Source organism: Oenanthe melanoleuca, chromosome 2, assembly GCF_029582105.1.
Source record: "Oenanthe melanoleuca isolate GR-GAL-2019-014 chromosome 2, OMel1.0, whole genome shotgun sequence".
NCBI classification, from domain to species: domain Eukaryota; kingdom Metazoa; phylum Chordata; class Aves; order Passeriformes; family Muscicapidae; genus Oenanthe; species Oenanthe melanoleuca.
Genome location: NC_079335.1, coordinates 129,995,421 through 130,023,068, shown reverse-complemented (window position 1 = coordinate 130,023,068; position 27,648 = coordinate 129,995,421). Strand labels below are relative to the sequence as shown.

Below are 27,648 nucleotides of genomic sequence, written 5' to 3'. Positions count from 1 at the left end.
TCTCCTATACTGAAATTTTAGAATACCAAGCATACGAAAGACACCAAAGATGTTCAGCATTTTAAAAAATTTAGGGGACATATTTGTTCAAACAGGCTTGTGTTGCACTTAGTGTCTATTTCCTTTTCAAATGCACAATATATATGAAAAGAACTCACAGAGCTCAAAAATGAAGCAGTAGAGTTTGGGGTGGTTTTTGGTATTATTTGAGGGGGTTTGTTTTTGGCTTTTTTCTTTTTTAATAACTGGTCATGAGCATAAAGGGAGACTGGATTACTTTGATGGAAAAATCTTTGATAAAGTGGTAATGCAGAGTGGTAGTTATACTTCTTTGCCTTCTTTTGGGATAAACAACAATTTATGTTCTCCCACTGTCTTAAGAAGCCAACAAATAAAGTAAAATAACAATTCTATCCTATCACTTTTTCAGTAATTGACTAGAGCCATACTTGATTTAATACCTCTGAAAAACAAGAATTCCAGAACATGCATATTTTAAGAGCATCTGACACTGGCTTTCTATGGGCCAACATTATTTAGCTGTTCTGTCAAGGTGCTATTATATTGCCTGTATACATCCATATAAACCTATTGCATTGAGCACACAATTCAGCTTCAGGAAAATTTACAGTGAAATGATGGTTCCCTTGATTAATATTAGCTCTAGTGTAAGCTGCAATCTAGCAAAAATAATCATGAATTACCACTGTCCACAGAACCAGTAGTTAGGGGCAAAAGCAATGCATTGTAAACAGCAATACATTAATAATGCTCTCAAAACTGCTGTAGCAGTGGCACATTTTATACTCCTTACCCACATTATAGTCTCACTTCTGCTAGCAGAAAGTGTCATGTGGAAAAAAAATACAGATATGCTAAAACCAGAAGACTAGTAAGTAACTCTGCCTTCATCAAAACCAGTATTATTTAGTGGTAGTAAAACAAGGTGCTTGTCTGAAATATTTATACAAAAAGAACATTCAGACTTGAATAAATAACCACATCTACCACATATTTTCCATATAAAATATGTAAATCTAATACAAGTCCTTTACTGTTGCTCAATTATGGAGGCCTGATGCCAAAATATATCATCCCATTGCATCTCTTGGACAGAATTTCTCTGTGACTATTCTCATGAACTATTTGCATAAGCCAATCAACCTAATTTCCCCCTGAATCCATATTTGGAGCTCTTACAAGCTGAAGATTCAGAAATATTCAGATGATTTCCTTGCAAATATCACCCATATTACTGAATTTTTTTGCCTAGTTTCCTTTGTTCTTCAACAATCAAAACCAATCCATGCAAACACAGTCACATCACATCTACCCATCATACTGCAGAAACAAATTTCTTGTCTCTTTAGTGAAACTACTCTGAGCTCACAAGTGACAAATAATACTGAAATGTTCCATATTCCCCATGACAGGACACATAAGACATAGGATTGAAGCTCCCTCATGGTAAAGACTGTTTTATATGTGATGAGGAGATAGGGTGAATGAGAGGCCAACAGCACTTGCTTTATCAGTGTCAGCTCCATCTGCTCTCTGTCCTAAAGCTGGGCTGGATCAAGCTGGTCCTTGTGAGCATCACAGGTGTGCCAGAGCTCATTTTAGGAGAAGACAACTGGGCTCAGACCTAGGAGGCTGGAGCTCACTTTACAGATTACACCTGGGCTCAGACCTAGGAGGCTGGAGCTCACTTTACAGATTACACCTGGGCTCAGACCTAGGAGGCTGGAGCTCACTTTACAGTTTACACCTGGGCTCAGACCTAGGAGACTGGTTCAAGCTCAGCTCCTTCCATCTACAACCTGCCATTAGGGCTTCATCTTAGTAAATTTTCTCCAAATATGTAAGTAAACCAAGTACACTTGAAGAGTGAACATAAGTCACACTTTATTTCCTACTATTTGTTTTCAGTGAAGCCAAAGTATAAGTAAAGCCAGACAAAACTGAATGACACCTGCAGTACTGCTACCTTGACTATGTGAGCTCAAGATGTTATTTAATAACTACATCTCCTCTTCTCTCCTCTCACTAAAATGTGAACATAAATTTGAAGTACAGAATAAAGTATCTAGAGCTTCCAGCCTGGATATTTTGGGATACAGACAGTTTTTCTGAACAGATTGCTTCATCTTTACTATGGATATGAAAGCATGTTCCAAATAAAGTATCTTATGGAAAACCAAATTGAGCCAGTTGAGAGTTTAATTTGACATTATTTGACTGGCCATTTAATTTTATTTACTTAATTTATCAGCTCAAAAGAAACAATGACAGGAAAAGCCATATTGGGAATTATCAAGCAAATAAAATTACACTTGAATTAACAAGCTGAAATTAGCTAAGTGATTTGTTGTGCAGCTAATCATCCTTGATGAAATCAGCTCATACTAATTTCTCAGGCTCCAAACCATTAACACCACTACAATTCTACATACTGGGAATTTGCTGGATCCTGTGCACGACCACAAATGCATCTGAAAGTCCCACTTTCACTGGGTGGTTGGTTGAACTTATCTGTGTCACAGCAACAGGAATCTAAAAGACAAAACAGGAAGATATTATTGAAATATTGAACTAGAAAAAAAAGACTAAAAATAAAAAGCATTGCCAAAATGAACACTTAACCAGTGTAACTTGAAAGTCCTAAATAGATATTTTATACAACTTAGCACAGTAGAATTAAGCATTTTTTGAAGCTAGAAATTACCGTTTTTAATTTGTGTTTTATCTCAGTTTTCTTTGCATTGTTTTCACATGAACCCTTAGAGGTAGGGTTCAGTGAAAAAGCAAAAAAGAGCAGTAATTTCCAGTAATTTATTATTCTCCAGTAATTACTGGAGAAAAAGTGGGATGATGTGCTAGAACATCGAGCATGAGGAGGCAATGCCTCCTATCTACTGTTGAACACAAAAACTGTGAAAGTTAAGCTTGGGATGAACATTTTAAAACTTATGGCTCAGTTAACTTGCCCTGAAAACTGTGTGAATTGTTATCTGTAAGGAGCTCTGACAGAATGATAATAATATTTAATATGTTCTCACATAGAAGGAAAGGAAAACAGTGTTGTGGTAAACATGGGAAATTCCAGATGCTCAATTGCCAAAATCTAGAGGAAGAAATAAAAATATGTAGATGGTCATAGACCATTCCAGCTTTACCTTACAGATCTAGTGACACTGGGTAAAATGGCTGCATGAAAACAAATGTCAGGTTTGATTCCATCCTTGGGACATGATTGCAGCTTTGGCTGATAGATATAACAGAACTGAAGTTTTTAAAGATGTTTCATTTAGTGGCATGTAGCATTTCTGCAATATTAATATAGTTAACTGGATTGACTGATCACAAAAAGCAGCCATCACTAAAGGAGCAGCTCAGACTGACAGTGTGTTCTAGCAGTTCTCCAGATGGCACTAGCAGAGTAAAAATAATGAAATGCCTGGATCAATTAGCAAGGCTAGACATTGCAAAAAATGCCAAGATATAATACAACAAAAAAGAGTTCAAGATAGAGTTTGGGGACCATGGTGTAGAAAGCAGCAGTTCTGGAAGGAATCTCAGTATTGCAGTGGATGAACAACTCCAGAACTCAGAGGGAACATCTCAGCAAGAAAACTTAATTGATATGATATTTGGTTACACAAACAGTGAAATATAGCCTCGATGTGGGGTGACCATTTTACTTGCTCCTGAAAATTAGATCATTGATGATATATTACACAGAATTTGAGAGGACATATTTCTCAAAAAATTAAAAGAAGGAAGATTAAAAGTGTCATAAAAACATTCTGTAAACTTCTCTGGTTCTCAAATGCCATTAACAGAAGTGTTAAAATGTTCTATCCACTTGACTTTTGGGTGAAATACTGAAAAGCTGGTTAGATCACCACAAACAAGTACTATGACAGGCAGAAATTACTTAGGGGCTAAAGAGCTAAAGAGTTTTTTTTTAGCACAGAAAGATATAACCAGAAGTTGGAAATTTCAGTCAGGCACCTTAGGAGTAGAATAAGCCACAGCTTTCTATGGGCAATTATGACTTTCTGCCAGTTGCTGCTTTCAGATATCTTATATTTGGATATCTTATTTTTCAAAGCTGCCCTTCAGTTAACCAGAAATTTCTAGGCTGATGACAGATGGAACTGGATCAAGTGTAAGAAACTGAGATACAAGGTATTAGTTTATCTAACCCAATAGCTTGCTCTGGCTTTACTTGTGTAAAACTACAAAAATTCTATAGTGGCCAGTATTTTTCACACAGCAGACAAGTGCTGAAGTAAAAACCTGGCTATTCATCCAGTGACTGAGGATTCAGTTCTGTCTACATGACAATTAACAGCATGATTTCTGGCATTGAGTTAAGCATCAGTAGTCCTCCTTCTTCCCAAAATACCTTTTAGTTTTCCTTTCCCCCAATTACACTGCTAAGTAAGTTCTGGTGAATTAAACACTGTCATAAATTTACATTCCTTTTACTTAACTTAGTGACTGGGGTTTTTTTTTTTGGGTTCTTACATACAAGATCTGGTATAAAAAAGGCTTGTAGCATGTTGTCAAAATGACAGGAAAAAGAGAATTGGCTTGGAAGTACTGCTAGAAATATATCAGCTTAAATTTGGCTTGTATCAGCTGAGCTCTGATGCAGTTATTGGATAATATGATAGAAGAAGGCCAAAAGCCATATTTTCAAATTCTTCAAAATAAAAGACTCATTAAGTGCAGAAATAAGTCTATAAGTTTTCTGCAGCATGAAAGCTTAAACAAAACAAGGGAATTATTCATAGTCTCAGAATATTGGGAAGAAAAGCTTACATTAACTATCAAAGAAACTGTCTTAAAGGATTTTGAGGAGGATACTCTAGACAATCTATTTACAGTTAAGTTAGAGAAAGCACTGATGAGGAAGAAAGAATAACTTTCTCTCCAGTTAGAGAGGAAACAGCAGATGAAGAAAGGACACAAAGTGTATTTGGAATTGGCCTTAGGTGTGAGACAAAATATGCTGGCAAAATTGATGCCTTAATGCCTAAATTGTGTCTGATGCATGAAAAGGATTATACTCAGTTGTATTGTGTGAATGTAAATCAGGAGAAGATGCACTCTGATCTTCTCAAATAAGACTCCTTTCCTTTCTTTCTTTTTAATCTCATGCCTTTTCACATGTTTATTGTGAATGTTTGAATTACTGAAGAATTTGAATCTTTCCCTCAAAAATTATGAAAATAGAAAATATTTCATTTTTTTTGTTTGGTTTGATTTCCTTTTGTTTCTGGGAAGGAGTGATGAATTCTTGCAGTACTAATGTCACAAGTGAGGGGTGTGGTTTATTTTCATTGTTTGCATGTTTTTTTAAAATAAATTAGATTTCATTACAACCTGGTTCAAACCTTGAAAGTTCATGAAATTATGAATGACTCAGTTATATGTGGTACTAAAATAGGATGCAGTAGCAAGTTGAACAGAAAATATATAGAAAAACTTCAGGAGAAATTAGAAAAATTTGAAGCAGAAATAACAATGTATTTTGCCAAAATCTCTGTAGTTATCAATATTCTGCTGCTGGGAATTCTACTGAGAGCAAGGAACTTTCAGAATCTTTTCTAAAACAAATAAAGTAGTAGGGTCCAGTCTAATAGAAGCAGCAGCCAAAAGTCTGGATTCATGTTTTAGAAATAGGGCTTAAAAGCAAAAGCTTCTGTAAGATAAAAAAAAATTAAATAATTATAGTCAGCTCTTGAAACTGAAGGACAGCCTGTGTGAAACAATCATAGAGTCAGAAATGCAGTAAAAGTAGAAGGCAATCCACAGCCCTCTTATAAAGAATACTCTTTGTTCTCCTGAAAAACTACAGTGTCATTATACCTGGATTTACAAAAACATATATTAATTTTCAAGGTGTGGAAAAAAACCTGGTAATGTGTGTACTGAGCGCCATATCTCAGGTGAAATCTTTTGCAGTAGGTGTCAGGATAAAATGAGCTTTTACCATATGCTGTCTGATTAGGAAACATTCCCTTTTGACAGAGAGCTTGTAATAAATATTAAAATAACTTATGGAAAATTACAGCAAAACATAGATAGCAAGCAGAGAGCTGCTGTTCTGGATTTCTCACCTGAATGGCAAGATATGTCATAACAGGCTGACATGTTAAATAGTTGAGCAGAGAGCTAAGGACATGCAAGTGATTGCTAATGGCTGGCAAGGATTTTACAGCATTACCTTCATAGAACAGCTTTTAGCTAGAATAATTCTAAACCATCTGTTAGCTCTACCACAGACAATGTGATCTTTTGTGTTGTTCAAGTCACCAGTTTATGAATAAACCTCCCACACTAGCACTGAGGCCATTATTGTCTACATTTTGCATAATGTATTCAACAGTAAGGAGATACACAGAATTTATGCTGAATTCTATGTATCATTGGGATCTGTAATCTAGACTTCTCAAATTTTATTTTTCTAAACTGTGAGGTCATATCAGAATCTTATTCTTCAAAAAAAGGATAAAATCATGGCCTCTAACCTTATTCTGAAGGAGGTGGAAAGCAGGATGCAATTACTGCCCCACTTCAAAACTAAGAGCCAGAGTATGTTGCTAAATAATAATTAGGAACACAATAATAGTGTTCATATAGGGTTTTTGTTGCCAGTTTCCTAAGTAGTAATTAATTAGTCCACAGGCTAAACTGCATGAAAATCAGGAATTTAAATTTGTGTAAACTGACCACCTCAAAAATCAAGGATCATTTCCACGTCCATATTTTTGCCAACAATAAAAGAAGTAAAGAAATGCCAAGTATGTACAATGCAGACAGGATATCCATTCACATTATGGGATTTTTAAAATTTCTTTTTTTTTTTTTTTTTTTTTTTTTGTTTTGTTTTGTTTTGTTTTGATTTTTGGTTTTTTGTGGTCTTGGTTTTTTTTTTTTTTTTTTTTAGTTATTGTTTGTTTGGGGTTTTTTTTGTTGGTTTTTAATTTTTTTTAAATTATTTTTTTAGTTTTCAAGAAACAATAGCAAGGTTTGAATTCTTGTTACTGAAAACAGAGTATTTTCCTCCATGCCTAGCAGGGGCATCAATTTTATTTAAGTGCTAGCACTTAATAATTTTCATTCAATTCTATCTCCTCTTTAGAATAGAAATTTATTCTACTAAAAGCCTCTTTTAGAATTATTTTCCAAACTCACATATTAGGCAATTTTGAGCAAATATTTTAACTTTAACAATGGTTTCTAGATGACTACATAAATACAAAGTCATAACTCTTTCAATGAACAAAGATAGCCTTCTCCAATGATATTAAGTAAAATATCCTAAACAATTAACAAGGCCTATGGAACCTTTGCCTAATTTGTTCTGTATTAATCATGGACAAAATAATAATCCAAATATTAAACTAAGGAACTTTAGCTCTAAGCATTAATGGGAAAAGGCTATATAGAATACTTATTTTGTTTAATAAGAAAGAAACTGGAGAATTGAACTTCAGGGAAATTTAGACCATAAGAAATGGGCATTTACTACTAATACATAAAAAGTATGTCTTTGCCAAAATTCTTCTTTATTCCTGTGTTCTGCTGGCTAGTTTGCACTCTAATGTATTTCATATGTAGTAGGGGTACATCAGTAAAATTTTCATGCCAGATGATTTTTCCTGACATATCAACCATTTGCCAGAATATTGAGTTGGTGCAAGCAAAGTGATATTTAAAATGGAAGATGCATGCACTGTAAACAAATTAAGTTGCTAAAGAAATAAATATTTTACTTGCTATAGGTCCTTGTTATATTTAGAATTGTTTTCATATTTTGAAAACTTGACCATACAGCTCTTTCTCCTAACAATTAACTCTTCTGAAAGATATTCTGATGTCTCCATATTTGTCTTTTCTGATGGTTCTGCTCCTTTTCTATTTTTTTTTTTTTAATTTAAATTTTTGGATGAAAATTGTAAATTTCAGGTTGCTTTCTACTGGGGAAAACAACAGAATGCAGAAGATTGGGCAGAGCAACTCCCTTGATATTCAGCAAACTTTCAGCAGGATCCTGTCTTGGTGGTCAATACCAGGTTTATGAGGTAGCAAACTTAATTTGGGAGCAAGAAGAATGTGAAAAAGGGACTCTTAAACTGTTTGAATAAATAAGAAATAAAAGGTAAAATTTACTAAAGTGCATTAGACATAAAAGACCTTAGTTTTATCTGCTTTAAATGTATAATCACAGTTATTTTAAAGGCAGACTCTTCTAGATAAACACCTACATACAGAGCCCCTGTGGGATGCTTGATGGAGCTACTGGCAACCTGCTTGCTGTATTTCTTACATGGTGCTTCAGCCTGGAGACTTTCAATGACAATGCCATGAACACCTCTCAGATTTGCCATACATCACTGTCATTTCTGATGAACTGTGAAGTTAGAATAAAATGACATCAAAAAGACAGTAGAAATCTTGTGCAACTTTTAGTCATGCTAGTGAGCACTTACACAAGAAATCTGACTGGAGTGAATGGGGCACCTGGCAACAAGACTCAGCAGCAAGAGAGATGGCTCCAGACAGGACTTCCTCAGAAAGAAATGGGTTCAGCACTGGAAAGTAAATAAATTCCTAGCCAGGCTTACAAGCACTTATAAACACCAAGTTTAAAATGATAAGTAATATGGTTGTTCTTTTCAGACACCTTGTGTCTGATCAGTGATTGGGAATTTTATTTAATTTTCCTCATTTAAGTGAAAAGCTGGGGTAGTGGTAATGGAGGAAAGGCTGCAAATAAAGAGTGTAGTTGTCTAGAAAACTCAGCCTCAAAATCCATTCCCCAAGTAATTCTGATGGAATATACTAGCTGTAACTTTCTAAAATATTTAGAAAAATCCTTTGTCAATAGATTACAGATAATTAATACATTGCTATTACCACTTAAAAACCCTCTTTCCTTAGTTATGTGTAATAGCTTTAAAGTAATGTTTGGTAATTCCATTCAGGACAGGAATAACTTATGAGAGGGGATGAGTTCAAAGATTCAGCAGTAGCAAAAAGCACATTATTCCATTTGCAAATTCCAGTTTTCTGTCTCAAGATTAATGAAAAGAACATTAATAACTCCTACTCACAAAAGCAATGTGGTTTTGGAGGAAGCTTCCAGTAGTGTAATGAGAACAAGCAGCCTGTGCACTGCAGCTCAGAAATTGTTTATCCACAGATTAGATGTCATACTTCCCTGCAGTTCTAGGAGCCACTTGTGGTAAAGGAGTGGCCCATTTATTCCTGTTTTCCTAAACAAATGTTTTCTACTACCTGACACACTGCATCATCATTTTCTTTGGTGCAAAATGTCTGTGAGATAATTTCAATTTAGAGCAGCAACTTCTATCACCCACATTAGATCCATTTTGCATAGGGCTGGATAGTAACAGAGAGTTCAGTGCATCTCATAACCAGGAACAGAAATCTCCTGAAAATGTCACCATTTTAATGTCAGAATGCATATATAGTTCTTAACAAATTTATCTTAAAACTAGTATCTGTCCCTACCTCTCTAGATCTTGCAGGCAGGAAATTTTCAGCAGCCTTTAGAAGTTTTTGCTTTGCTTTAAAAAGTTTTCAACAGGAGATAACCAAAGCTTTTAGTGCACACTCCTTTGATCAAGTACAATGGAGCTCCATTGTCCCAAGCAGAGTAAAGCTTACATGAAGTCAGATTCAAAATGCAAATAAACTGTATTTTCATAGATGAAGACTGTAACCTGCACCTAACATTAAGAAAAAAAAACCAAAACAAACCAAGGAGACCTTGCATCAGTGTGTCTTTTATAAGAAAAGGAAAACCATGTACATGGGCATAACAGAAATTTCTGGTTTCTACAATACTGATCCAGTAAGAACATCTTGCAGAATCCTTTTCCAAGCTGCAAAGACATCTGTTTTAAGTGAAGGTATGACTGCTGCTAGTGGAAAAAGCCAGATCCTCTCTAGTTTCCTAGTGAACAGCAGAGGGGTGGTATTATTTCTGCTTCATTAAAGGTGCACAGCTACAACACAGGCACAAAAAATGAGCCTGAAGGCTCACAAGTGTTTTATAGCAGAGAGAGAAGAGAAAAAGAGATTTTTCCAAGTCTGGACAGTTGGTTGTATCACTGATTAGTTTCTTACCATAAAGAGGATATCTGAGAATTGCATTTTGAAAGAGAAAGTCATGGTTTGCATGCCAAACAGATTAAAATAACAAAACAGAACAAAAACCCAAAACCAAGCAAAACCAAAAAAGAATCAAAAAAGAAGAAATTATTTTGTTCCTGGAGATTTAAGCTTGTCTACTTTCTGGTTATTTGCATGAATCAGAGAATCATAGAATACCAGACTGAAAGGGGCCCTCAAGTACCACCTGCTTCAACCTCTCTTGGCAAAAGCACTGAAATTCAACTAGACAGAGCTCTAGCTGCTCTAGAAAAAAATCACTCAAAGCAACAACAGGAATTCTGAAACATTTGGGGAGTGCACAACAGCCCATTTAAGACAACATATTGGTGCTATGAAGGCAAACCAAATGGCTTCAATCTAAGCAATTTTATCACCAAACAGATGGAAAACCTCAGAGCTAGCAATACAAACCAGTTATTTCTTGTTTCAAATATATGAACTTAGAAATATGTGTGTTGCCAAAAAACTACAGCTGCAGGAAATAGGTGACCTTTCAACAATAACCACTGATTCTAGAGTATTTTGAAACAGGTCAAAATTGGGTAAACTAATTGAAAAAATTAGCTCCTATCTTTCAAAACCCAAGGGAAATTTACCAAAAACCCCAGGAATTTACTTAACATCTAACACTCACAAGCATCCAAAAAAAGCCCAGTTGAAATCCAGAATTAGTACATTTATTTCATGTTGATGTTTTTAAAGTCAATTATATGAACATCACTTTAATAATAATATATAATTTTCATCAAAATAGTGATCTTATAAGCAGTATAAAGAAATGATCTTATATAACTGATCTTTCAAATATCTTCCCTCCCCCCCAAAAAATGTAGGGAAATTCCTGACATGTAAAAAGTATTTTTTCCAGTTAAATGACAATTCTCAGACCCAACTTACTTCTTTGTAGCCAAAAATGATACGCCCATCACTGAGAAGTGTGGCCTGAAAAGTGAAACTCCCCAGGTTGTAATTATCCTGCAGATGTACATGGTCCCACTGGACAACTAGTGCCGTGCCTGTGAACCCCAGAGTGGGGGTAGAGAGGCAAAAGGAAGAAAAAAATATGAGAAATATATTAACTGACTGTAGGAAAAGTACTTCACTTGAAACAAGAATAGTGACTTGTGTCTTTTTAGCAACTTTTAGACCCACACCTTGAAATGCCAAAGATATCACAAACACAAGCTGGGACTGAAATCCTATTAAGTGTAGACATCCCAGTGCCACACAAGCACCTCAACTACTGCTAAAGCAAGAATGGGCAAGTAACTTGCTTGAAATAGCACAAGAAATCAGCAACCACTAAAGGCAGGATCCAGCAGTTCAGGTGTGCTGCCATTACCACTTTTCACTCTATACATAAATCCTGATGACTCCGAAATGTGAAGTGCTAATAGTGTTCCCTGCTTAGTATAATATTTCAAGAATTCAGATGTTTCATTAACTATGCATTAATTAAATAGTTTTGGGGTTTTTTTCTTGGTGCAAGCCCTTGCTGAGGTTCTGCAAATTGAAAAATATTAGGTGTTGGCAATAAATAAATGTAGTTTAAATCAAGCTCACTAAGAATACATAGACGAGGTAAATACTGAGTCTGGTATGCAGAGACTTAGTTGCAAGAGCCTTTTAAATATTCACAGGAGTTCACTGGCTGAAGATGCACTTATCACACTAAAAATATTTCTCAAGCAACTTGCATACCCTGTGAGCATGTTTTATAGATGTTGAGACACTTATCACCAAAACTGTGTTTACTGAAAAGAACATTTTCATCTTTACCTGCCTTCCTCAAAAACTTCTCTTTTTGGAAGTAATGAGAGTTGTGTGCATTGATTAAGACATTAATTTCCTTTCTTCCTAGAATGTTCATGATGGGTCAGTACATATTTAGCTCAATATATTTTTTACATATCCCTGAAAAATCTTTTGTTATGGATCTGTGCTGCAGTCATAAAAACCTCTTGACAGGGGTTGTCATGAAACTATGAGCATACAAATTTTGGGTCCACCAAGTCCAACACATTATTGTCCCTTGGTGTTTCTATATAGTAGATACTCATTATGCACACAGTGCATTTTTTCCTTTGTGACCACATTCATTAACTACTTTCTGAATATTTATTTGATTGCATAAAATTTTATTTTAAATGTAAATTAGCTTCTAAAGTTATTCGAGCAAAATTAGCCAGAATTTCTTCTAGTCAGTGACTGAGTACTTCAGATGTGCACCTCAGAACCACAAGCTAAAATGGAAATCAGTTGCCACCCAAACTGTCATCTCATTCCAGAGGCTTATATGTAGATTTGTGTGTACCTAAGTTCCTTGCAGTTAGCTCCACCAGTGAGACTTTGATGGATCCCCACACTCTGTGCTTTCCCACTACAGATGCTGCTTTATTGCAGAGCATTTACTCATGGGGACAAAGCACAGATGAGTAAGAATGAGGTGCTGAAGGTACAATCTGCTCAGCTCCTTTTTACTGTGTTAAGATAGAAAATTCTTTGTTCTAAAGCCCATGGAGCTCAAAAGATGATGCATTACACATGAAGAGGAATCCAAAATCTCAAAGAACTGCTCAACCTCATAAGGAAAGCCATGTGATACAGCCTGGTACACCTGGTGTGAGGACTGGAAGTCAGGACTATAATGGGAATTAGCAACATCTCCAGAATCCTCAGATTCCTTAAGTAAAGATGACAAATCTCTGGCCATAATGTTAAATAATTTACAACGTGAAAATTTTATCTTCTGTTTCAAAATTCTTCACAGAAGAAGTAAGATTTTCTTATGTAAGTATTTTATTAGATTTTTAACAAAAACATTGCAATGACTGGATTATAAGGAAAGGTTATGACTAGATTAAAATATATAGAATACATTTTGATAAGTGATCTAACAAATAAAAAACACTATTGGAAACAAAAAATGTTTTTGAACCTATTGTTAAATTTGGCTTAAATTCACTATAAAAAAAGATGCATAAAATTGCACAGGTGTGTTCAGGACAATTTAGAAGTCATGAGTCTCAGGATATTAAGCCATAATACTAAACTCTAAGTTTTAACTGCCACTGTAGTTGATCACTAAAGGCCTGAGGTAAAGCACCAGATGCCTTTTAACCACTTAAGCTATGCTTCTAAAATATTGATTATAACTGACTTCTAGAGAAAAATATCCACACGTTCAAGGGCTTTGAAACTTCTCACAGAGTTTCAAGTACAGCACTGCAGCTTGCTTTTTCCTCTTTCAATCTTTTTTACAAGGAACTGTTGAGAACTCGTGGTGCAGATGAGTGTATTGGATTCCAATTCTGGGACTCCATGAACACTTAGTCATTGACAGGTTTATTAACCTTATCCCTGCCCTGCTTCTGTGTATTCTTGCTACTGCACTCTAGAAATGCTATTTTCATTTTAGGCAGTGGGCAGATGGTATTCACTATATATACTTTGAAGTAACAGGAATTTACACTGTTATATAAGAGAGATTTTCCCTTTTAAAACTGATAAAATGCATTGCTAGTTTGAGTTTATGTACTTCAGCATCCAGATTATATCTGCTCGATTAAGAAAAGACATTAATGAATCTTTACTGTGTTCCAAATTCAGAACTGTTTGTAGGTGTCTATTCACATGCTCTATTCAGCCTCTAACTGAAAACAAAAAACAAAAATACTTTAAAAAATCCTCAATGTTTCTTTCAAAAATAGTTATTTAGGAAAATAAGAAAAGCCAAGCAATACAAATTTATTTATCAAGGACTGCTACATACCATTATCAAAGTATCTGACTGTTGAATTTCTTGACACACTGGGGTCAAAATTTGCCATTAAGGGTGCAATATATTGAGTAGCTGTTAGCATTCGATGCACAACTTCTCCAGTATATATGAAACCTACAATAAAAAAAAAATGAGACCATTTAAGTAAATTCTGAAAAGATTTAATAGAATGGCAGGTTGAATTAGGCATTGCCAGAGCATTAAAGGGTCATCTGAGAGAAATTAATCTCACCACAAATTTTATAGTGAATTAAATAAGTGCTAAAATTTCAGAAAAGCATCTCTGATGGCTGCCAGAAAAACAAGATCCAAAATGAATAATGGAAGAAATAGTTCAAGAAGGTTTTTTACAGAAATAAAAGCAGTGAAAACTCAAGGAAGAATAACTCCAGTTTAGGGCAAAATGCAAGTATGTGGCACTATGAAAATAAGCCATTTACCACCAGGCATATTCCACAGTGCTTTCTTCCATACTTTCCAAAAAATCTGCAGTTTGTTTTGCTCATGTGATTTGTGACCACTTTTAAAGTTAGTCTAACCCTTTTTCGTATTTCTAGACAACAGTAAGGGACTATTTCAGACAAGAGGTGACAACCTTTAAAAAAAAAGTCAGATGAAAGTGGAACAGATAGGACTTTTTCAGGTTTATAAGGCAAGTAACATTTCTACCACATTCTCTGCTGTGTCAGGTCTCACTAGTCTGTCCCATTCATCCCTGAATTGACAGTACTCCTCAGATCAATAGTGAGCTTCTTTCCTCTGAAGTGCTCATCCAAAACCTCTTACTGCTTTGGAATTGGAGTCCTTCCTTTGAAAGAAGACCAGTCATGTATGGTGAATACAGTAATCCTGCAGTTTTCTCCAAAGCAAAAATCTGTGTATTTTAATGGCAAGAACCTTCTTCTATTTTAAACAATCAATGGTCTACAAATAAACCAGCGTTGTTTAGGTTTGCCAACTCCACTTCAACTGGCTAATGGAACTAATTATTTTAAGTGCCCCAGATGAAAGCTTGATTTAAACACTCCCATTGCTCTAGAATGAGTCTTTTTGTTATCCCTTGCTTTTAAGCTTATTTGAGCTACAGGCAGATCTTGCAAACTGATGTTTGCATATTACCTCTCCTTCTACAGTGTTTACCAGATGGTTCTTATGATGTTTTTGCTTTTTCTACTTCTATGGATTCAGCAAACATCTCAACAACAAGAATAATATTAGAACTGAAAATTTTCTAACATGAAAAATGTTATTAGAAATACATACCAAAGAAATATAATTATTTACTGGAAAATTATAGTATTATCTTCAACACTAATTATGTTGGTTTATGTTTCCTTTTCCATCTTCAATCATATCGAGAGTCTCTCTTCCTCCACAAAACCTTTCAGTGCCAAGCCCAGGAGTTCCTTTCTTCTTACAATTAATATTATGGCAATACAACATGTGATGAAGGAGCCTATAAATCTAACTCTAAAACATGACTGTGAAATTCCAGAACCAGCTATGAACTTGATCAAAACCGCTGTTAATGTATAGTATTAAAAACTATTAGTGTGCAACCTCTTTCTTAACAATATCTCCATCCTAAACATTGTGAGATGAGAGGTTCATTAACAGACTTGTTGATATGATATAGGAAATCTCTGAGAGCATGAAAATGTAAGTTTCTGTAGTGCTTTAGGCATCTTTCTACTCCTGTACTCTCTTGAAATACACAGTTAAATGCTTGACAACTGCTCGTGGAACTAGTTCTAGAAGTCATAAGATTCTATAAGCAAACAGACAAACAAACAAAGGGGTTCTTAGGAGTAATTTTCCTGCATGGCTGCTTATAGATAACATCTTTTTCTGTCAAGTCAACTCTTGTGGTGGTGATAGGGGACCTAAGAAAAAGTCAAGTGTAAGAAAAATACAACAAAAGATTCAGTTGCAAAGATTTGGCATCTGACAAAGGGGAGATCTAAGAACTGAGATGTTTTTTCTTCATTTAAAACATATCTAGGTACTCACAAGAGATACCATGTTAAATTTATTTTTTTTCTAGGGGGCAGAGGGGGAGATTGTGGGGGCAGATTCCTCCAGCTGAATATCTAAGTACCACTTTTCTCTTCTGTTAGTTGTTAGGGAGAGAGAAACAACAGTTTAGAAATAGAATCTGCCCACACATATTTACAAGTCATTTATAATTATGCAAGCTTTCCAAATATACAAATCTGGCAGATTTTACTCTATTACTTATTTTAGGATGGCCAACTACCTTGTCAAAGTATAGTCCCTAAAAGGCATTTTCACTATTTCCTGCTTATTATTGTTTCATTCTAAAATGTTATTCCCTTGATAAATAATCCCTTATGCTTCTTTAGACATTTTTAATATGTATTATTATACAGAAGCATATTTCATATTATGGTCTGCTTATTATCCCTGTAGACATGTGCACACGTATTTTAACACACTTGTGGGTAGGACTATAACCTTGAAACCATTTCTCAAAAATATTTTGAAGACAATACAAACAAAACCTTTGAAATCATATTCATACACTATAATTAGCCTTAACAGGTGAGAAGTTATCCATCCCTTGCACAAGCATCCTACACTTACAGAGCTTCCTTTTCATTCTTTCATCCCATTTACAGTATGTCACCCTTATAAGTAATAATGAGGCAGATACAATAGGAAAAGAAAGGACTTAATTGTGCTGGAACATTTAACTAAGTAAATCAGCCCAAGTAATTAGCAACCACAGAATGTATCTGGAAGGGTTTGCCGGATGCAGCCCCACTTTAGACAAAAATGGAAAGCAGGAGGTGGCTGATAGCTGGAAGGAGGCAGGCCTTGCATGAAGATCATTCTAATGAGAACTCCAGTCATGCTTTGGAACAACTTGAAAAGGAACACAAAGTCATTTCAAATCATCCCAGAGATTCAAAAGATGAAGCCACCATCGACCACGGACATTTTATCATTGCAACTGTGACTTAAAAAGAGCAGCAAATGTAAAATTAATTTCTTCTGGAATGGAATTCCACAGAAAATTGGCTTATGTTATCTGTGACCTAATTTTCTGACAATGCTAAATGCTCATGGTTGATTCATTTAGTCAAGGAAGAATTTTTCAGACCTGCAATTTCCTGAACCACTTAATCTCTCCTTTGTGGGAGGCATTGGTAGAGCTCTTTTCCAAAACTCTCCACAAGCACTATACCTAGAAGCATAATATGCTCCTAAATACTGGAATGAAGACAAATAGGGAAAAGTCCTCAGCGTTTTTAAAGTTTAATATGTACATATAAATTTAGCTAAAACTAAGGCTGAACTAATACTAAAACCACTTGTAAATCAAGAAGAGTATACCTCTAGTTCTCACAATCTACAAATTTACACTCACACCAGCAGGGGAAAAAAAAAAAATATATATATATATATGTAAAGCCATTTAAGCATGAAAGCACAGTGCCACTTGATGTAGGACCCTGACTTGATTTAAAAATACATTTTATGCCTGAATTTACCCATTCCAAAATATGCTTATCTGCTGTGTGCTAACATATCAAGTTTACAAAGAAAATTTCATGTACAAGGTTAAAATACTCTGCACATCAGATTTCTGTGATTTCCTTTTTAATATTCTTAGCTGTGCACAAACTCAGTATCACTTAGAAAGTTTTTTGACAATATTTGCCAACAGAATGACAACATATAGTTTCAAGGCAGCACAGGCAATGAGTCCTCTGAAGTGTGTCTAAAGAGATGGTAGGATATGGGATATGCAGACAACAACAATAAAAAAAGAATGATCTAGGTTGATAACCATCTTCTAAGCTGCCTGGTGACTAGCTTGTAAGATAAATCCTTTTCTCTCTCTGTGGTGGGTTGACTTTTGCCATTTCCCCCATGTCCACCCAGCTGCTCTCTCACAGCCCTTCCTCAACACGATACAGGGACTAAATAAAATGAAAAAATGTGTGTGTCCAGACATAAACAGGGAGAACACTTGCCAATTGCTGTCGTGGGCAAGAAAGAACTGACTTGGGAAAAGTTAATTTAGTTCACTGCCAGATAAAATAGGTTTGCATAGTGAGAAAGACAGATTACAACACCTTCCCTCCACCCCTCCCTTTTTCCCAGGCTTAATTAGTGTCACTCCTTCATTCCCAACTCTTCTACCTCCTCCTCCCCACTAAGCAGTGCAGGGGATGGGGAATGTGACTTATGGTTAGTTCATGACACTTCATCTGTGTCAGTCCTTCTTCCTCTCATTTTTTTATTAACCCACCACAGATCTTTCCCATGATCTGCAGTCTTTCAGGATAAACCTGCTCCATTGTGAGAACTCCACAGCCCATGGTTCCTCCAGAACATTTCCACCCCTCCAGTGTGGGGTCCTCCACAGGCTGCAGCGTGGACATCTGGGCTCACTGCAGCTCTTCCATGGTCTGTGAGGAAATACCTGCTCCAGCCTGCTCTCCTTTACAGGCTTTGCTGCCTGGATGTCATTGGATACAACTGGGAAACAGGGAAAAAGCAGCCTTGAAACCTTGCCTTTCTCAGCCCTGACAAGGATAAGAAATTACAACAATGATTATGCACCTGCAGGGTGCGTGGGAGTCGTGTGAGAGTCTGGTCATATTTTGCAGAAAGCATGTTTTCAAAGAGGTGTTGCCTTCTTGGGCCAATGAGTCTTTTCTACTTTGTTTTTCACGTACTACCCTAAAAAGTGTAGTGTTTCTTTAAATAAAGCTCTCTTCTCTTTTGCTTCTCCATTGCACAAGGAACTATGTTGCATTATCCTTTTCATCACTCACCTATAGCCTAAAATGCCACACCTGGACAACCTCCTCCTCCTCTTTTCTCTCCTTGGTGTTCACAGTGATTTTATCCATGATTTTTGCCTCACTCCTGACACTGAAGTGCCACATTTTTACCCTTTCTTAAATAAGCTCCCCCAGAAGTGCCACCAGGGTGGTTCATGGGCTCAGCTGTCCCCTGCATCACTGTAATTGCACAGGTTCTGTCTCTGCCTGGTAAGGACCAGCCCCCATCTCCTTCCACAGAGGCATAACCTAAACATTACCACAACTCCTACTGCAACCTAAAACTTAACTTAGAATTTGGACTGTTTTATGTACATCATATTTTATTTTATATATTTATTATGTACATCATATTTTTATCAACTATTTTACCTAATATGCAAAAAAACATTATTTACCTGAATTACTGGATTTTCTTGTTTCTTGTTATGAGTTTTTAATTTTTTTTTTTTTAGTGATTTTCTGCTAGAAGAAAGGTTGAAAGTTGCAGTTGAATCAGCACTTAATGTACTGTAATGAGGTCTCACCCTCAGTAATTGTTAGCAGTTGCCCAGGTCAGGTTATTCACACTATATATTATATTTTGTCTTCTAAAAGGAAATAATGCTCTGGAAAAAAGAAAATGAGAGAGAAAAAGAACCATTGTGTCTGTTGGTGCTAAATAACTGCAGTGAAATAAGCTGATCTGAAATACCCATAGCACTGCTATCATAAAGAGCACAAAAATTCATAATGGATTGATCCAGAGTTACAAGTTTTCTCTTTCATAGAAAGTCCAGGGGGATGTAGGATTTTTTTTGCAATTGTTTTGATTAATGCTGCTGAGAATTTTGACTTGCATTTTATTTTCAGGATGTTTCTTACTTTACATCTCATTGTTTCTGACATACCACATTTTCCTTTTCTTCTCTTCAGCAGTAACAGTAAAAACCTGATGAATCTATTCTGGTTTCTGGAAATAAACTACACAAGAGACATTTACATCCAATGGAGAGATGGCAAGATATGGGGAAATAAAACACCAGGATTATTGTTGCTCATGTATTTATTTGGTGAAGCTGAAAAGTATTGCATAGGCAATAGCTCACAAAACTTTGCACTATCTTCTTCAACTGTGCTGAAATGTGCTTTCCCTGTGCTTTTCTGATATTTCTCCACCAACTATTTCTTTATAAAGCAAATTCATGAATATGTTATGCTATTAAGCCCCTAAAATACATTGGAATGCTGAATTCTAGAAACAGATAATGCAATTTACTTTCACGCCTTGTCCCATATATCCATAATAATTTTTCTTTGATATTTCAGTGAAGTAAGCTTTAAGTAATGTCATTTATCCCCAGATGGCTAATTTATTGTTATGTCTGTAGAAGACTGTTATCATCACTATAATTGCATGAAGATTACAGTGTAATTAAACAAAAGGATAACAGCAACTCCAGATCCCTCAGACAATCCATGAAAGTTAAATACCTTAATGAGCTTTCAAGATCAGTGTAAAATGAACCAATCTCTCATACTATTTTATGATTTTTTTCTAGCCTTCTGGGAAAAATGAATTAGAGAGAGATTATACTTATTTTTTTACTTTGCTTTTGCTTGACTAGATTGAATGTTTAACCCACTTTTTCTTCTGGCCTGAAAAGTGGGCTATCTGAAAGCTAAACCCCAGAAGGCACGAGCATAACTGTTTTTCTTAATTGCATAACCTTACAAGGGTTTCTTGTGAATCTGTGCATGAGGGTAAAAATAAAGGTTACCCACAATTCTCATACTCTTCTCTGTACTACTGTGTTATCTTATGTAGATATTTAAAGGCCAGAAAATTAGTTTTTCACCATTATTTTTCCTGCTGCTTTGTTAGTGCTTAAAGCAAGCATTATCTGGAAAAGTTGGGAACGTGCAATGTATGACATTGAGTAAATGTCAGCAAGTTTTCCAGCCTGCTGTAGTTTCCCTGCTATTCACTCTTTTTGTGAAAAATATGTGATCCAGTGGAATACAATCCATTCTGATTCATATCCTATTCAGCTCAGTGAAGGAACTTAGGGGATAGTGTATAATGAAACTCTTCCAGAAGATGTTTTACTTCTGATATGCCACAAGACATGCCTGTCAGATACCACCAGGTAGAACATGGGAACAAGAGGACTTTTAGGTAAGGACAATGATGAAATGCAAAGAACTTGGAAATATAATTGTAACTGAAGTATCTTTTCACATGCTTTTAATGACTCTAAATTACAATGCTCTCAACTTCAGGAGAAAGAAACCATAATGTTATTTAGATTCTAATGACTTGTATCTGTTCCCCTCTGATCATACTTCCTTAGAGAAAATTCTTGGAAAGAGGCATGAAACACTTTGTCTACTGGATGAGACACCACCATGTGATAGCTCCCAAGTGACTCTCAGCTCCAGCCAAAGACCAACACAGTTTCTAGACAGACTGGAACCAGAGAAAAGAGGCTGATGGGAGGATTATCTCACTGGGGATGAATATCTCAGCAGCTGTGTCATTGTAGTAACTTTGGTGCTGCTGAATCCTTGGAAGAGGCTTGAATAGAGCTGTTAGAGGAAAACCTAATTTTGTTGTCTATTTCTGGTACTTTGCAGTCTATTTCTGCTGTTTACTGGTTGGGTAAAACATCTTCATGACTGAACAGCTCTTGTCAACAATAAAAAAATTTGGATGGTATTGGATGATTTTTGGATGGTCTTTTAATGTTTGTAAATGTTTAACATAATGGGGTTCATGTTTGAATCAAACTGTTGTAGTATCAATACAGATTTATTTTTAACTTTTGCTGCTGTCTTTCTCCTCCTATATTTGCCACAGAGTCTAAAAAAAACTGTCATAAGCTTTTCTGCTTGTTCTGCTTATTCTCCTCTTGTTCCAGCTAACTTTCAGAATTATTTCTGACCTGATAAATCACAGGAAACTTAAGTCACATGATACACAGGAATTAAAAAAAAATAAAATAAAAGACTTTCAGGTTATGACAAATCATTATTCTCCAATATTTCAAAATTCAGTAAGGATAATAGAGTTTAGAAAAATGCTGAATGCCATCAAACTGGGTTGTCATTCATTCTATAGAAGTTTGAAGCAACAAGGTTGCAGAAGACAAAAATGTTTCAGATTTTTAAAAACCTGCTTAAAATTTATGCATAACAGAAAGACAGTCTGGTGAATGTTTTGGTTTTTACTGCAAGGAACCGATGTTCTTTGAAATATAACTTTGGGGGTTTTATGTAGAGATTAATTCCACACCCATTGTATAATATTGCTTTGCTTCTATTAATCCTTCATAAACTACTTAAGCTAATCCTATGTATATAGTATTGACATGAATGTAAAACAACTGCACACAGCATGACAGGGAAGACTGCAGGGGCTAACATGCAACATTAAGAGAATTTTCAGACACCACCAAATTGCATTTCACATATATACATAAAAAATAACACTGAAATAGCATATAATGAATGTTTTTTAAACAATTTTTTTTTACAATAGCATTTAAGCCATATTTTTAAAATAGCATATAATGGTTTTTATACTATCAGGAATTTTTCAGTAGGGAATTTAGCTCTGTGTTCCTCCACTGTCAACATCCTGCCACTGTGTGCTGTCCAATGCCTTGTTCTCCCCCACATTTTTTTGTGTTGGACACAGAGTTCAGAGAGGTGAGGCAGTGTGGGTTTGCCTCAAGCAGAACTATTCAGTAGTGAATGTACAGCTCAGAACAGTGAGATAGAAGCTGGTAAATGCCCACGTGCAACTTGGGCTTCAGGGAAGGCAAGCTATGTTTTTGTTTTTTGAAAGAGGTTCTTGTTCAGATGTGTTGCTCAATTAAAGGTTATGTCAATATAAGCATATTATCCTGCTCTCTTGTTCAGCTCTGCATCCCTCCTGGGAGGACTCTAATGCAGCCTCTGTAAGGGAAAAGCAGCTAGCTCTGTCCCGTTCTGTCACTTCAGCCTGATGCCCAGGACTAGATACACCACCCATCAAATTTCACCACCTATTTATCTATCATCTTAGTGAAACACATGGCAAACAACACTTAGAATGAGGAATCTTTACCCTGGGTCAAAAGTAAATAGACCCCAAACCAAATCTTTGTGACTAAGATCAGTTTGCTGCCCCATCTCAGTGCAGGGGACAGATGCTGTGCAGGCAGTGAAGGTGGCAGGCTGGTGTGGTGAGGAGCAGACAGCAGCAATGACTGCAATATTCAACCAGATTTGTAGCAGACACACTGTATCCTGAAGCTGAGACAATTTTGGTCTTATCCATTTTTTGCCTCCTTTGTCCACTTGTTACCTCCCAATCATTTTGGGCTACACTCTTCAGTTGTGGAGCTGATCTATGAAAACATCTGTCCTAGAGCAACATGAGCAGAACTAGGCAGAGAAAAGGCAAAAATCTAAGTGGGGAAAAACTAGAATATATTAGCCTCAGTGTTTAGAATTGAGAATTAAATCACATTAGCTTTGGTATCATCAGTAATTCCCTTGTGTTTCCTCCTTTTGCTACATTAGTTTACATTAAAGCAAATTACCTTACATGAAAGCACTGTATTGATCTGTAATTTAAAGCACACAAAAAAAATTCTGCAAACAGGTAGGGAAATGGACCAATTTCCTTTCCATAAAGAGAAATATTGCCTGTATAAAGTGTTCCTTTATGATCTTTCAGTATTTATAGAATTTCAGTGCGAAAGATCTTCATGTGTTTTACCTTTATGGTCGTACAAAATTTTGTAATACATGATAGGAATGGGAAGACCAAAATGTCTTTCTCTGTGCAGTTAATACAAAGGAGATATTCACCCAGATCCAAAAAGATGAAGCTTTCTCTCTAAGCAGGTAACTTAACAAAAGTCCCATAATGATGTCATCAAAATCTGCACTGTCAAACTGGCTAAATACACTTCCATTTCAAATTAATTCTTTTAATTAAAGAAAAAGCTCTCCCTTATCTTCCTATTAGAACACGACCTGTGCTGTATCACAGTTCCAAGTCCAAGGTTTTATTATCTGACCAAAAAGAATAAATGACAAAAAACCCATTCAATACTAATTTGAACTAAATGATTATAGGTTTCTGTCATGGGAAGTGTACTAGTTTCAACTTTGAACAAAAAGACTGAAGCAAAAGTAACATCTTTATGGTTTTGATTTTAAAATAGTGGGTTTTGTCTGAATAAGCACTCTAAAGGGACAAGTGAAATTATTTCACTTATAGACATAAAAAAATAAGGAAAAATTGTTTGGACTGTTTCAAGAAGTTTTTAAAATGTGGGTGCCCCTTTAAGAGAAAACAGTGGTGGGCCTGTTTTGGAGTTGTGCATTCAGAGGTTTGGGAGCACAAGGGAACTGATCCTTCCATCTGAAGATCTCAGACCTGTGATAAACCATCTTCTCCATATAGTCAGAGTGAGGGAATTTGCCATGTCTAGGCTGTGGGTGGCATGTAGCTGTGCTGTTCATAGTTCATCTTCTCCTAAAAAGCCATCAGGAGGAAGCAATTTGTGTGCAATCCCTGCAAAGCCCTTTAGTAGATATAGCTCTGCCTAATCTCATGGCTGGCTCTACCAGCTGAAGTGCATTCATCAGTGGAATGCTGTACATGCTGGGAGGGATTGCCTGGGCACTTTATTGTACAACATCAGCCCTGCCAGGTGGGTGCTGTACAGCACTGGGCAGCATGTACCAACAGAAACATCAAAATGGGTTTATGTTTCTGGGCCTCATGTGGAACACATGATTCATGTCTTTTAGACATTTGCAAAAGACTGGAAGGGTCATCCTTCATAAATTCAGTAGGAATTGGTACGTGATCTGAAAGAAATTCTAAAGGATTGTGATTGAAAATGTTTTGTGTAAGTATTTTGACCATCACATGATGAGCTAAAATACGACTACTGGAGGAAGAGGCATAAAAACTAAACAGAAAATGTCCTTAGACTAAACTAGACCAAAAATTAATTTCTAGAAAGCAGAAGACTTAAGTTGCAATGCTGTTCTACGTTATGGAAGATATATGATACAATGCACACTTCACTCTGATGATAAATGTTGGTCATTTAATCATATGGTAAGCTATAAGCAGCAATAGGATATCTGTGGTAAATGCCATATAATCACAGGGTACACAAACAGTGATCCCTGCCTCCCAAACCAAAGTGCAGGTTACAACATAATTATGTTTAGACTTAGTAAAAGTTATCATCAGATGTGGCTGGATTGTGTTTGCTAAGAAAAAGCCATTTGGGGTCTGCCCAAAGAAAACATGTTCATTCCTTTCAACATCAGGAGCTGGTAAAGCATAACTGTAGCCCCATGACTCATCACCCACCCAAAAGATAAAAGTTATATCAGCTAGAATTCTTGTCTTAATGTAGAAAGCCTTAGACAGACATTAGCTGTAATGAGGATAAGGGTGTTTCATCAAGCTTTGGTGGAAAATGTCTGTCTGCAGCTTAAGACACAATGGGCTGCTCTTCACATCAGATGACAGCTACAGAAGAGTGGTGACAGTTCTTTCCATGAGCATTTTAACCACTTCCTTTTGAATGAATAACAAAATGGAGAGTATGGATTAAACCACCAAGATTCAAGAAGAAAATATTGCCTTCCATGAAATCCTAGGAAACAAAATATAGTCATGTTTGCATTCTATTATTTTTTTAAGAAATAATGTTCCTGAAAGATTAAATTCAGGAAGCATGCACAGACAGGTGCAGAAACAAAACTGCTTTCAGCTACCACCTGCACTCATAGTTGTTTTCATTGTTTCAGGTCATGAACGGCAGCAGAGGGAAAATGGAGAACCTATGAATTTTTTTACTTCATTCAGTTTGAACAAAATAATGCAGGTTCTATTTATTTCCCTTGGGAGAGTGTAGACATATGGCTTGTCATCCTTTGCTGTCATGGCTCCATTAGGGGACTGATTATTGCTTTTACTCTTGCACAAACTTTATACCCCAGAAGCTGCTGCTTTCACAAGTTGCCATCAGTATGGCAACTCACACCTCATTTTTGAGGAACATAATTGCTTGTTCTGAGTACATTATTTCATTAGGTAAGGTGCATATATGTCTTAATAGAGGGAAAAAAAATTCACCACAGGACCTGATGACCTTTATCAAGAAATTAAGAAAAAGGCAGGAAGAAGAGATTTCAAATATCCACCCTGAGTATACACTTTGGGGCACTAAGACAACAAGAAAATTTTCAAAGGTTAGCATCACCACTATTTATGATTTGACAATCTGCTCACAAAACTGTGGATCTGTCCTCTCTGATATGGGGACTCAGCTGCAATGGCCAGTCCCCAGTGATGAATGCAATATTTTAAAATTCACCATGGACAGGAAAGCACATAAAAACAATCATAATTTGTTCTGACCAGAAATATGTTTTGTAAATGTATGCTAGGAAGAAGCAGCTTTTCACCCTCTGTTCCTAATTGTGCTATGAATATATGAAAGGCAAGTCATCACTAGCAGTGACCAAGATTTTTTACTGAGTCCAAGTAAAGGCCTCCTGAAGGTTTGATGTAAAGAATGAACTGGATGAACATAATTTTCTACAGATCCATGTTGTCACCGCTGCTTTGCCTTCTGCAGCACGTGAAAGTGGAAGGGTAAAAGTGGAAAGAGGACTGCTCTGGTAGTGCCCAAACCCAAGTGGCAATCACCAGAGAACCATGTCTAGTTGCTTTCCCTGAAGTTCTTTGTTAAAATGATGGTTGATACCAGAAGTGAAACCTTTCCTCTTCCTACCTTTTTGGGGAAACTGTCTTGAAGTCTCCATCACAGAACAGGACTGCCTTCCCTTTGTGTACAGTACAAAATAAAAGCCCAGTATGTGTAATTAACCTTAAAAGTGTTTGCCAGCAATCTATCCCTAATGATCTTCATGTCAGTTATTTTGCCTCCAAGACTAGACTCACACTTTCCCACTGAAAGTCAGTGTTTTGTCTTGTTTAATAAACCCCTCAAGGTGAAGTAAACTCACATCCTTACACAATGTCACATCCAACCAAAGTAGTCCCCAACCATTTTACCTGCTTTCACATACCTCCTATCAAAGAACAGAAAATTAAGCCAGCAATAATAGAAAAAAAAAAGTTTCATCACCCTTCTTCACTGAACTGCAGTTCAGTGAAGGCTTATGTCAAGTCAAAGTCTTCATGAATTCCCAGCCTTACACAACTTGTTATGATCAACGTCACTTTGAAAATCTCTTGAGATTTCAATTTCCACTTAAGACTCTCACTGGGCTAGCCTACTCCCTCTCAAACTTCTAAAATGTTTAATATAAACTACATCTAACATTTTTTTTTACTGCTGAAAGTGTAAAGAGCAAATCTGATAGATTTCACTTCTTTTTCACCAGCTCTAGGAAGACGACCTAACCACCTCTTCCTGAACTGAAATCACATGCCTACATGTCTGAAAAACCTTTCCAACAATGACTGAAAGATGCTTCTGAAAACAGGAGAGAAATAGGTTTTCTTCTCATTTGCAAGTACATAGATTCAGTGATGAGGTGTGAGAAGGAAATCTCATGGTATGAAAATTCTGAGCTTGAATGCCTAACACTCAAGGTCATTCAAGATCAATGTGTTCAACATTCAGGTTCAGCTTCAGAACAAGCCATTAAAAAGAAATTAAAATATTATTATAGCAGGATACGTAAAACCACTCAAGCAGAAATATTTCTCTATTGCAGAAAACATTGGTTCTTAAGAAACCATAACCCCACACTTTCTCTTAACTTGTGAAAACTCCTTAAACCTTACCAGGTTGAACA

The 27,648-nt window shown here is 36.1% G+C and overlaps 1 protein-coding gene across 1 annotated transcript in view; it reads right to left on the bottom strand.

Annotated features, from left to right (window-relative positions):
• PLXDC2 (plexin domain containing 2) overlaps nucleotides 1-27,648 on the bottom strand; it is a 242,195-nt gene that overhangs the window by 57,431 nt on the left and 157,116 nt on the right. Inside the window, exons 5-7 of the mRNA XM_056483768.1 lie at nucleotides 13,991-14,113; nucleotides 11,116-11,234; nucleotides 2,454-2,553 (exon numbers count right to left, since the gene is read on the bottom strand). Coding sequence (XP_056339743.1) covers nucleotides 2,454-2,553; nucleotides 11,116-11,234; nucleotides 13,991-14,113 — 342 coding nt within the window. The remainder of the gene's footprint in view (nucleotides 1-2,453; nucleotides 2,554-11,115; nucleotides 11,235-13,990; nucleotides 14,114-27,648) is intronic.